General features: G+C 41.6%; 1 protein-coding gene across 1 annotated transcript in view; it reads right to left on the reverse strand.

The window, feature by feature from the left end:
• The window catches only part of LOC126539470 (uncharacterized), a 33,179-nt gene that overhangs the window by 9,017 nt on the left and 11,275 nt on the right, over nucleotides 1–12,887 (reverse strand). The window contains exons 4-8 of the mRNA XM_050186325.2: nucleotides 12,614–12,864; nucleotides 9,140–9,902; nucleotides 6,783–7,370; nucleotides 2,956–3,156; nucleotides 225–434 (exon numbers count right to left, since the gene is read on the reverse strand). Coding sequence (XP_050042282.1) covers nucleotides 225–434; nucleotides 2,956–3,156; nucleotides 6,783–7,370; nucleotides 9,140–9,902; nucleotides 12,614–12,864 — 2,013 coding nt within the window. The remainder of the gene's footprint in view (nucleotides 1–224; nucleotides 435–2,955; nucleotides 3,157–6,782; nucleotides 7,371–9,139; nucleotides 9,903–12,613; nucleotides 12,865–12,887) is intronic.

The following is a 12,887-nucleotide window of genomic DNA, read 5'->3' on the forward strand; positions in this document are numbered from 1 at the left end:
GGATAATACTAGCATACGCCTATATTCGGAACATGTCTATTAACAACCAACCTTAAGTGAAAAAAACATGCGCCATGATGGTGTCAGTTGTAGCATCACTTCCAGGAACAATGAATTAAGCAATCTATACTATTTGTATGAAGACATTTCTTTTTATGTATGCGCTGTGAACTAAACAAATGCAAGCTATACGAATAAATGCCAATGGACTTGAAAGGCCTTACCAGATGAATTGGCAGATGGAGATGCCTCTTCTTGACTGTCAGCTGTGGCGGCTGCACGGACTTCATCTGAACACCCTGTCCTCGCTGAAGCAGACTCCTCATCGTCGCTGTTGCCTAGCCGGAAATCAAGGCTTAACACTGATCCATGCCGGCTGGACAGTGAACTATCACGTGCACCAAATTCAAGGCTGTTTACGGAGAGTGCATCACCTGCAGATGTACATGGGTGTATATATTAATATGTTTACAGGAAAGGCGGTTAGAAAAACAATGAAAACACAAGAGAGGAAACAAGTACAGTTAGTGTAGTGGAAAGTCAAATGCAATATTTTGTTAGCTTCTAAATGAACAACACAACTCAAGCCTTGTGCACTCAAACCTGAAGCAAAAAGCCCACTGAAAAATGAATGCAGCACTCACTTCTTCTTTAAAAGTGCATGCAGCACGGCAGGCAAATGTTTCTTGAAGTTGTAAAAAACTAATTTGCTATTAATGTAAACGAAATAAATACATAACACCATTTTCGATTAAATTGGTTTTTAATACTAGTAGGTGTGTCAAGCAATGTCTGAAGACAAGTGCGACACAGACTGGGCTTGTCAGGTCTATGCCATATTAATCCATAGGGATGTGTTTGTGCAGTTCCTGCTGCAATCCTATCACAGAAACAGTGAATTCAGTCAGTTTCGTAGTCAACCATAATTTATTCTTTGCCATCTGTGTCCCATTTCTGTGGCAGGAAATTTTTTTAATGTTATTCTCACTCCTCCAAATAGGCCATCATTTACCTATTCCTTTTTCAATGTGAGCATTAAGGAACATCGCTCCACAATTTACCAATTATTCCTAGCCAAAACTTGTTTGCTCTTGCCTACACTTTTAATCTGTGTGTCCTCTTTAGTCTACATACTTGTCTATGATTACAAATGCTAAGCCACCATGCTTTACCCCCTTTCTTGTCCCTCCAACACTATTCCCAAATACACCACACTTTAAAATGAAATTTCATGTTGCACTCAAATTTAAGGCAAACTGAACAGGAGGGTAGGCCAGTTTGCATGCATTCATGGGGGCAGTTTAAAGGTGCAGAGACATAGACATGCAAGGGAAGAAGCAAGACAATAGTTCTGACACTCAACTGAAGTTTATTCAAACAAAAAACTTAGGATATAATTGAATAAACCACTCCAATATTGCTACAACACCACAAACAACTAAAAGGATAAAACAAGCAAAAACAAACTGATTACTTAATGCCCTTGGCTTCCCATTGTTGCACTTTGCTTGTAGTGTCTGTTTGATAGTTTGTGTTGCTGTAGTGATAGTAGTTCGTGCAAGCATCTTCCATTAAATGTGTCAGTGAACATTAGTTAATGCAGTCCAAGTTACCCATCCATGTTTCTTTTTCTTTTCTTTTTTTTAATTGTAACACGTAGCTTCACCCATTTCACAGCACCAAGTCCATGCCATCCAGAATATTCAAAATCATTTTATTTTGCCTAACTATTCTCAAATTTTCTAGTGTCATGTCCATGAAACATGCATTAAGTCCTCCCGACCTGTCGCCTAGCCATAAATGTGCTGGGTTATGCCTTCATCACAATAGTCATAATTTTAATCACGCTCTCGGAGACCAGCTCCTGACTCCCAGCTATATTTCACTTCATTTTGACCATAACCTAAATGTTGCTGTATCTCTTGCAGAACAAACTTATTTTATGACTCTTTAATTCAGATCAAACAACTCTGGGCTGGAACCAAATTTCTGCTTCCATCACTACCAACCTGGACATTGCAACCTTCCAAGAAAGTATTACTCAATATAATTTTGTAACCAAACTAATATATATATATATTGTTGACACCCTCTGCATTCGGCAATATATCCAGTCCCTAAATATAAATAAGCAAACAAACAAACAAACAAACAGATATACTACATTTTTCAATTCTACCTTTTTAGCCTTGACATACAAAAGAGAACGGAACAGTACAAAAGATGCAGACAAAGTGTATGCGTCTTTTTTACTTTTCCCACATATTTTGTGCACTAATAGGTCAGAAATGAAATACCAACAAGCCCAAACTGTTGAATTAAATTTTAATCTTTCATGTTATACTTTAGTTCACTTTCTCTTTATTTTTCACCACTCACATTGAAGTTTGATTCACAAGCATCATAAATACAATCTTCTAAAAGACAAAATAATCCGGTGGTATGTTTATCCACGAATATATTTATTTCTTATTTTGTGTGCATTTGCAACTCTTCTTCTCTCACAAACTATAAGCAATCAGAGTACCTTGCCATCAATGTTGTTGAATGCCGAACAGAAAACTCTTTCATGCAGGCTCTCCATGGCATAAGATGCCGAGTGACCCTATCCTGTATTTGTAACGCCTGTTTAACAGGGGACACTTTATATTTTTCACAGAACAATTTTTGTGCTTTTGTTGAGTACACTGTTTCCTTGTGTACAGTAGCCCACTACTACCCAAGGCCTGAAACTCAGGCCAGCAGTATTGAAGTAAATAAATAAGATGTACTCGAATTAGTCCTGTCACCCCCTTGCCACTGAGGAGCATATAAGGTGCAGTGAATAAATAAATAATTAAGTAAATAAACAAATGAACAAGCAAACAAATGTGTCGGCTAATGTGTCCCATTTCATCTTTATGTGTGTCTATCTCCTCGTGCTGTTAGGGCACCATTAAGGCAGGCAAAACTAACCTAGAGAGATGGTGTCATTGGACTGTGATGAAAAGGGTCCAGGATTGTACAGGAGATCACCCAACATGTGTGCGCGTTTTTCTGGAGATGTAGGCGCTGGTGGAGGGACCACTTGGACGTGGCAGAAGTCGCCAAAGTCTTCCTCGTCCTCCTTATCATCATCTGGTAGCGGGTTGTGCCACGTCTCGGTACTGTGACAACCTGAAAACAGTGGCATTTTTCAGCTGTTCAGACAAATTTCTTTTGAGGCTATTTACTGTGTTTGATACATAACAAGCAATGCTACGAATGCTGGAAAGTCTGCTCTCATCAGCTGCATCCATGTCCAAAACACATCACGGCACATGTGCAATAAAAACATAGGTATGCATCATGTCATTCCATATAACATTGCCACATACTTTAGTCACAAAATATTACATAATTACAGCATGGAAGGCATTGCAGATGGAAACCTATTTATCGGTGAATGTGAAGAATGACATGCTTCCGTGACCAGTGGCCACAGCACACCGCATGTGTCCACAAACGTATTATACCACATCGCAAATTGGCAGCACAAAGGTGCACCAATAATACATGTTTTGACATAACCCTGTATCCACAAGCTGTAGTTGAAATAAATTAAGTAGTTATTCCATAGAATGCATTACAGGTCAGGAGCAAGTGCACTACAAAATGTGCCACGAGACACCTATTCCCAAACTACTTGCATAGCTTCCATATTTTGTATGGAAAATTTGCATAAATGGTGTTTGTGCTGTCTGTTTCTGTCCTTTTATGTCTGTACACCTAAATTTAAATTTAAAGATAGCTTCTGTGGAATTTCCTGCTAGGTATGAAACGGAGTACAGATACTATGGAAAGATTGTGGCTCAATGATGAAGGTAGATACACATCGACATCATGGCAGGAATGTGAAGTTAAATACAAAGCCCAATGTTGAGTTTTTGAACACATTCCGCATGATTGTTTTCTTATGTTCAATCTTCTCTCTGTTACACAGGATCAATTAGTTTAGTCAGTGCAGGCATTCAGAATGATGCCACAATATGGAAGTTGCACACATGGCAACAATAAAGTATGCTTAAAAGGAAGCTTCTTCTTATCCTTCTTATTCAAAGACATGTGAAATGCAGAAAAACTCTCCTTACTGAGCTGCTAAACTGGTTTTTATTAAATCTGTTGTATCTGAAAGAAAAAGTCAAACTTTGGTGACAGTTGGAAACAGGCTTTTTAATGTACAGCGTTAAATTTCTTGCTTGCTAGCTTCAATAAACACACACTAAATAATAGGGGAACATCGTGTTTGAAACTACCTCTGCAACAAAAACTGATACTGTAGTTCTGTAAACGACAAGTGATACAGAATTTTAATATGAACTAACACGTCATATTTCGTTACAGCTTACATATCTTCCAAGCTGTTTACAGAAGTTGCGAAATAGTCTTATTACAAGACAATGATACTTTTTAGAGTCGCATGCAAGAGTACATCAATTTTGTCTATGTTCAGAAGTGCTAACAGGATCTGTTAACAAAAGTGCAGGAACTTGTAAACTTATAGAAAAGTTTTTCAAGATTGTCAGTTTTTTTTACATGTGTTAGGCCCTTAATGAGAAAAATGCCTTGACCAGACACTAGAGTCTTTTTTTTTTTTTTAAATACAAGATGCTTCATTAAGGCTGATTCAGTGTTTGCCTAATGTGGGCATTTCTGCATCACCCATGCATGTTTGAGTAAAGAAGTCAAGACATAGAGATTCCTTTTAAAGAATGGAAACACCTCGCCTCACTACAGGTGCAGCACTGAAGTGTTATTACCAGGATTGTGTGGACTCATAGAATTACTTATAGTTACTTATCTTAATGTAATGAATATTTTTCTTTTATTTTTGCACTTTTCACAACGTTAGGTAGTCAAGATGAACCAACTCGCCCAAAAAGAAGTATTGATGAAGTCATGTAGTAAAGACATCAGTGTTGATGCATTTCTAAGTGCCATGTGAAGACACCAAGCAGGTCGATAAACAAAAGACACAGGGTGGTATCGTTCTGCTTGACTGCATGAGGTTGCCGTAGCGGTGAAGAAAACATTTTTTTTCACGCAGGGGTAAGTAAAAACTACTTAAAAGCAGTGCAAGCTCCCTATATACAACCTTCTATCAGCACAGGAACTTTGGTATCCATGAATTTTACATATGCCATCAAGAGGCTTTGCAACAAAGAGAAAACATGTTGCAAATTTTGAAACCAGTGGGAGACAACTTCAAAAAATTTTTTCCTCACTTAAAACAAAGTAATTTGATGAAACTTTCTCAACAATACAAAGTGCCATCAGATGCGCTACTTGGGATACTTTTACTAAGACCACCTCAATGATCAAGTGGCTGCTAAATATATGCCAAAAATAATATCTTGGTGATGCAATGCATTTTAAAGTCTTATTATTGTCCATGGGACTCTCACGAATGTGAAAAACTACTACTTTGTTCAAATAACCTGGGTACATGCTCACATCAGCACTTCTATTATCATTATGATCATCATCATCAGCCTATTTATGTCCACTGCAGAAGGAAGACTTCTCCCGGCAATCTCCAATTACCCCTATCTTGTGCCAGCTGACACCATCTTAGGCCTGCAAATTTCCTAACTACATCACACCACCTTGTTCACTGCTGCCCAGACACTGCTTCCTTTCTCTTGGCACCCATTCTGTGACTCAAATAGACCACTGGTTATTTGCCATACGCATTACATGTCCTGCCCCGACTCCATTTCTTCTTCTTAATGTCTCTTGCGATATACCTGTATGCATGTGGACAAAGAGTCCATTTCTCTAATTTGTTCAGGTAAATGCATCTTTTGTTTGCCTAACCACATATACACACATTTAACATCACATTCCGATATGCTGTCGTCACTTTTGAGACCGGATTGCTGAGAAACCTGGTGACATTTGAAATGTACTATATATACATTATTTTTTGTCATCGGTAATGTTACAGCACTGCACCTCACACAATGCATTGATCTTCTAAATAACCATTGGCAATGAAATGATTGAATGTGTCATATGGTATAGCTGAAATGTATTTTTATGCTATTCCAGAATACTTTAGGTTATGACTTGTTTAGCTTTTGAAACAATGAAAGCCACTGCCCACAAGAATGTACATTGCGTTTACAAAGTATCGAATGGCAAGTGGACACTCTGAACTGACCATAGAGTATTTCAAGTATACTGATACACTTGAAGCCTATTTTAATTTTTCACTTGCAAAGTCATCCTATTACCATGAAGACACTGCAACGTCAATGAACAGATATGGCCAGGGTATGGCAATTTGATTTTTTTGTTAACTGCCTGCACAGCACAGCTTTATTAATTAATTCTTGCCTTCATTATCTTTTCAACTTTATACTTTGGGAATGGAGAGAGAGAAAAATATGAGGTATCGGCAATTCAGAAGCTTAAGTACAGAGTGTAGTTAAAAGCGGTAGTTAATATACCCTGGCATATCATATTGGTAAATTTATTACTGAGCAAACTTACTATTGCTTTTCTTCTGAAGTCAGCTTTGTGATACAGGAACTGACAATGTAACACAGTCTACGTATGACGCTGAGCTCAGATCAAATGTTTTCACTCACTGAAGCTCTCATGTGCATGGTTGATGCCACAAGGAAACATCAAACACATGTGAGTTATTCTTTGGTAGGTTTAGGCACATGAGAGTTGTTTGGCTCCCATTTTGCACCATTCCATTCTCATAAAATGGGTAGTGTGCCCATGATGGGATATCAAGAGGCACTAAGCCTTACCCAAGTCCATGGTGTCCGTACTTGTATTTGTGTCCTTTGCATTACTTGCAGGATCATCCATCACATTCCACAATGACGGTCCATCATCACACAGTTCTTTGAACACACTGTACCGATCCTCAGAGGGCACAGATGGCTTGGAACTTTCAGGAAATGCTGTCTGGAAATCGGCGAAATCATCATCCAACGCCGGTACTTGTTCTGGCACCGTTTTATTGTTAGTTGACGGAGCAGAAACAGGAGGTCGTGCGGGAGCAGGATGAGAATCCAGGGGTTTTGAAGCCATAAGAGCGTTCAAGTTGATTTTGAGGCCAAAGTTAAACGTCTTAGGGCTTTCACAAATGTTGTTTCGCTGCTTAGATAGCTGCAAATTGTGCATATTCGCAGTTGTAACCTTTGGAGGTTCTAACCGCGGAGAGTCTGGAAGCGAATTTACTTTTTCAGCATTGTTGGGCAAGACAGGTTGAATGAGCGATGGCTCATCAGCAGACAGTCTTGGCATGTCATCTACAAGAGGTGGCGGCAGCTGTTGCGAATGACCCCGTTCCGGTGCTGATTTGAAGTCATCAAAGTCGTCGTCGAAGTCTCCTAATGCAAAGAAACAGAGTACACCATCAGACAAGCTGGTTATCACCATTACAGTACAGTTTTAGTATAGCATTCCTGTTATCTACATAGCAGGCATTCAAAGTGTTTGCTGCACACTAGATGTATCCTCCTCAGAGGAGCCCTTAGCAGTTTAATAGAGCGTTCTGCATCACTGAATTTGAAGGTGATGGTACCATGCAATAGCCAAGAACTAAGATTCATAGCAATGGTTGCATTGTTTGTTACCCCAGACAGTGTCGAGGCCAAGATCATAATATCAGCAAAAAATTATTGCTGATACTTAGTCGTCAATGGGAGATGAAAATAAGCAAAAGTAGACAGGGCCATCTGATTCTTCATGAATGAGATGCAAAAAAGGAATGCTGCAGTGAAGTTGGTCTGAAGCAGGTGCTCTAGGTGCTATTATGCTGTTATGTTAAATGGGCCCTGCCCCACATTTTTGAACCCACTACTCCAGAAAGTGAGTTATCCCATGAACCCACCTCACTAGAACTGCCCATTTTCGTAAGAAGGCAGTTGGGGTAAAAAAAATGAATGCAAGATGCAATACATAGCAGAGTGCAGGTGTTATCAACAGCGGACATGGTAGGTACTCGCACTGAGAAGGAAACTCCTGATACGGCTAACTGCCAAACCAATTAACTTCGCAAAAGACAGCTAAGAATGTTTTACTACGAGGTCATATTTCCACAAAAGCAGTGCACAATATGTGGCCAACATAGGCAACTATGGAGACATTACAGATCAACACAGGTGTTCCAACCCGTCAAGTCCATCTGTCCACACAAAGGCGAATTACACTAAGCAGAACTGACACTGGTTACATTACATTAAATGGAACCCAGTATACGAAAGTTAACAGCAAATTAAAGAACTTCAAGGAACTGCGTTTATGACGCTAGCAAGCAGAACATAGCAAACCTGGCAAGGCATGTCTATCAGCTAAAATTCACGAGCCTGAGAAGGACTTAAATAGTTGAGGGTAAGCGTGTTCTCAGCACCACTGGCATTCAAAAGTATCAGTCTCAATGAGCATCGAGCTTACTGCTGTTATGGCTGGTTTGATGTACGGTGCTCACTCTAAATGAGCTATACATTTCAGTCAAAATAAGTTCTATAGATGCTGTCAAGCCCAGAAGTGAAGTGTCATTCAACACACAATTGTGATGCAGTAGGTATTAGCCTGACCGAAAATTGAAGCTATGCATCAACATGTGCAGGCCACAAGGCCAGCACATGTTCAAAATAATCACCTTAATACGACTTCCATTTTCTCTATGGCACACTTTTCGGCCCATGGTGACCAACAATCTACTCTTCAACAGTAAGCATAAGGAGTGGCTCAGGTTGCCCCAAAACGACCTGGGCCTGTCCGTGCTAGACCCACCCATGCTATGCTTTTGGACCGCCTATTTATCAAGCACACAATGGCACAGATAACACGTCCTCATTGTTCATGAAACATGAGAGTGTCTACAAAAGCGCTACGGCAAAGCAAGCTTGTAGTAACATTCAGGTAATTTTTCTCTCAGCAAAAAGGCTTTAGAAAAAGAAAAGGAAACTATTTTTGCACTTTTTTCTTCATTACATAAATTTACAATAAAGGTCCCATTTGACAAATAAAGTGCAGGGGATCTTGCATCCTTTAATAGAAGAATGCTCCGTACTGAAAAGACTGGTGCAATGGAACCTAATTGTTAGGCACGAACTGAGCAGCAAGGATTTCGTTCAGCATTCACTCATCCTACCTGAACCAGTGGGCTGTGTGGAGTGCCGAGAAACTTGTTCCGTAGGCAGCGGGCAGCCATGGTTCACCAGCAATGGCACAGAGCCAACAAACACAGCACCATTTCCCAGAGCACCACTGCATTCGCCGGATGCCCCGACAAAACTGCAGGCAGCAGACGACCCCTTGGGCACAGGTGGTGCAGCCGAAACAAACGTCACCGACGAATGTGATGACAGAGCTAGTGGCGCTGTAGATACAGGGGGCCCCATCAACCTCGGTACAGCCGATGTGACTGGCGCTGGACATGTTGACGATGCAAGTGTTACTACAGGTGTAGATGATGCAAGTGCTTTCACCGGAGGTACAGATGACACGAATGTTGCGGGAACAGACGACACGAACGTTGCAGGAATGGACGGCACAAGCGTAGTGGGGACAGAGCTCATGAATGTTGTAGCAGGAACAGATTGTGCTGCCGGTAGAGGTTTCACAGCAGGCGATGACATATACATTGTGGTGGGTGCAGATGACACTGGTGCTGGTGGCAAAGGACTCGCAGTGGACAACGGGAAGAGGCTACCTGAGGCCTGGAATGTTGGGCAGCAAGTTACTGGGGGCTGCTGTGGCACTGGTGGGGAAGGTGATGGCGAAGACTGGCTTGGCCATGCCTGAGGGAGTGTTCCACCCGAAGTGGCACAGACATTGTTCACGGACTGGGCAAACATGGGTACTGGGGGCTGTGGCAACCGGAAAAGCAGCTCTAGCTCAGGTGGGTAGCCTTTCTGCAAGTGGAGAGAAAGATAAAGAATGCATCAGGGCATTGCTGCAAAGTAAAGGTGAAGCTCTGGCCTGGCCAATATATTGCACAGAAGTAAATGAACTTTCACATGTATTAATGCTAGCAGCATTCTTTGGAAGTATGGTGCCCGTTTACCGCCAAAGCATCCAGTTTGCGATAGGTCTCTAAATCTCTGTGTATGTTTGCGTGTAACCTCTTTCTCGCCAAGTTGGGTAACTAGCTAGTTCATGGTCAAATAGGCAGAGCACTGAGCTGCTTTGCTGGGGGAACCGGGTTCCAAACCAACTGTCAGACCAACTTGGGTCTCTGGTATGTACGGATGGGTATGTGCCACTATTCAATGATCCCCTTTGACACCAAATTAGGTCACTGGGTGTGTGCCACTGTGCATGTGTTGCTCATTATCGAACCTCTGAAAGCTCCTGGGAAATGTCCTTGAGGTGCATATGCCGATCTTCTTTCACCACTGCAGCCATGCGGGAAATGTCGTCAGTCAGTGACGCACGCAGCCTCCCTGAATGCTCATTGTCATGAAAGTCTTCACGTCCTTTTGCGAACTTACACCACCACCACTTCACACTTCTCAAAGCGACACACCTTTCCTTGTAAAGCATGTTTTGGGCTAGCTGGTGCATTGTATTAAGAAGAAAAAAAAACAGCCAGAAGGAGACGCACACAGGAAACATACAAGAAGACCATCCAGCTTCTTTCCTCTATTCTTGTATATTTGCCGCGCGCGTCCTTCTTTAGCTGGTTTTTCTTAATACAATACACCTTTTCCCATATGTAGGCTGCATTTCCCTGTGGATTTCGATGGGCGTTCGTCCCTTGCTCCATAGAAAACATATCACACTTCGTTGCTCGTATATTGTGAACGTGTGAAGCACAACCACCATCTTCAACAACTGACAGCAGTGCCATGCCGTAAAGCTACCGGCAGATAAGGCTGGGCTGGTCCAAGAAAGGTCCACCGCTGGGAATGGATATGTTGACTTTGCATTTACAGCCATAACTTGGCTAAAGAAAATAGGGGCAAATCTTTTCTGATTCACCCTCATATATAGAAATTCATGAAATAGGTGCTGAGATGGAGTGAAGGAGAACTTCCTGATTATTTGACACACGCACACAACAAATTTTACTCTGTTGGTGGTATTATTATGGCACAGACTGGCTCAAAATAATGTTACAGAAAGCAACAAGGCAGTCATATCACTGTAAAAGGAAATCACTGTTGCAAACAACTAATACTTGCTGCCAAGAATTTAGTGATAATTAATATAATAAATTTAAAACATGTAGAAACTAAGGAAAAGCAAGAAATGCTAATGTTACAATAAGTGACAAATGTAAAAAAAGATCGAACTTGCAAGTTTTCATAACTGCTGGGATAACAAAGCTTTGTCGCAGTCCTATTTGCATCAATATTGAGAGACAATGGTTAGACCGCAGGTCTTCTCTTTAATTTCAGTGAGCAAGCCACCCACTACTATGGCCCTGAGTGGTGATGATGAGTATGTACAGATGAGCAACATGAAATTCAGATGCAGCGCTCACACTAATTTCCCCCACACACTGAAGCGGGCAGCCCAGCTGCAACTTTTACTTGCAAGGAGCGCTGAACAAACAGCTTGAGACATGAGACATGAACAATCTCGGAACGACGGTCAGAAGAAACTTCAACAGGAGTGACATGGTAGTTCACAGGCGCCGCTTGTTCTGTAATGATGTAGGGTCCTAAAAAGAGTGAGAGGAACTTCTCACACAAGCCTGAAGTACGAACAGGTGTCCATTGTACAAACCTGTTGTAAACCCGTTTTTTATGGAACTGAGATTTGCACAGACAACATGCTCAAAAAACAAGAGAAATAATGGAAGCTTTTTACATGCCTTTGGAAGGTGGAAGATGTATCAGTCAATCTTCGATAGCTCTGTCACAGGCAGAAGCATCATACCTACAGGAGTGTCTGTGAATCAGTTCTTGATTAGCCAGCCACAGGGTTGCCACGTGTTTCTATGCACACGTCAGAGGATTTCTGTTCTCCTTTCTTTGCAGTTTTCGACTTATCCTGTTTTGTTACAAATAAAATGTTAGTTGGGAGTCAGTACTTCCGTTTGCAGTTTCTTTACTTGTCCACGTCTTTTTCGTGGTGGTTCTTTGTTAATGATGGATCTTATCAACCTTATAGGACATGATCCAACCCTTATAGGTCCCTATCACCCTTATTAGACTTGATCCTATCTTTATCAACCTTTATCAGTGCTTCCTTATCAGAATTGCTCCAACCATTATAAACCCTTATTGCTCTTCAGCACCTTATCCATCTGCGTTGAACCATTATCAACTGTGACGAGACCCATTTAACCCCTCATCACTCCTTCTCATCCTTATCAACTCATTGGCTACCTATCTGTGTGTGTTGCGTGATGCGAAGCGCACGAGCCCTCAGAGATCGGTGGCATTTCGGTCAGTGAAGGAATGCCCCAACAAAAGATGCATCCCATGTTCATAGAAATGCATCAGGAATGTGGCATGTTTGGCATTAAACTTTCATGAAATCAGAATTTTCCTGATGTCTACAATGCTCAAAGTCGGCTATACATGTGGTCCTAGAGATAACTTTTATTCCACCATCATCATCATCAATGCCAAGATTCAGGACCACTAGGTGCATTAACATGACCATCACTCACCTGAGCAAGTGCAACCAAGGCGAGAGCCGCGTATAGCTCAGGCTGTGTGAATGACCCGGGCACAGTGCGGCTACAAATGTCCCAGATCCGACCCAGAGCAGATCGGGACAGCCCCGATGACAGCAGCAGTGAGCAGACCAGGGAGCTGTTGATGCCGCCGGGACCCGACAGCTGTCGTTCCAGGTCCCGGTACACAGCGGGCACATCCCCACGCTGGCACCAGATAGGGAAATAGGTGGTCGATGCAGCCTCTGCGTTATTAGTAGAACAGGTC

The sequence above is a fragment of the Dermacentor andersoni genome, chromosome 11, assembly GCF_023375885.2.
Source record: "Dermacentor andersoni chromosome 11, qqDerAnde1_hic_scaffold, whole genome shotgun sequence".
Lineage (NCBI taxonomy): Eukaryota > Metazoa > Arthropoda > Arachnida > Ixodida > Ixodidae > Dermacentor > Dermacentor andersoni.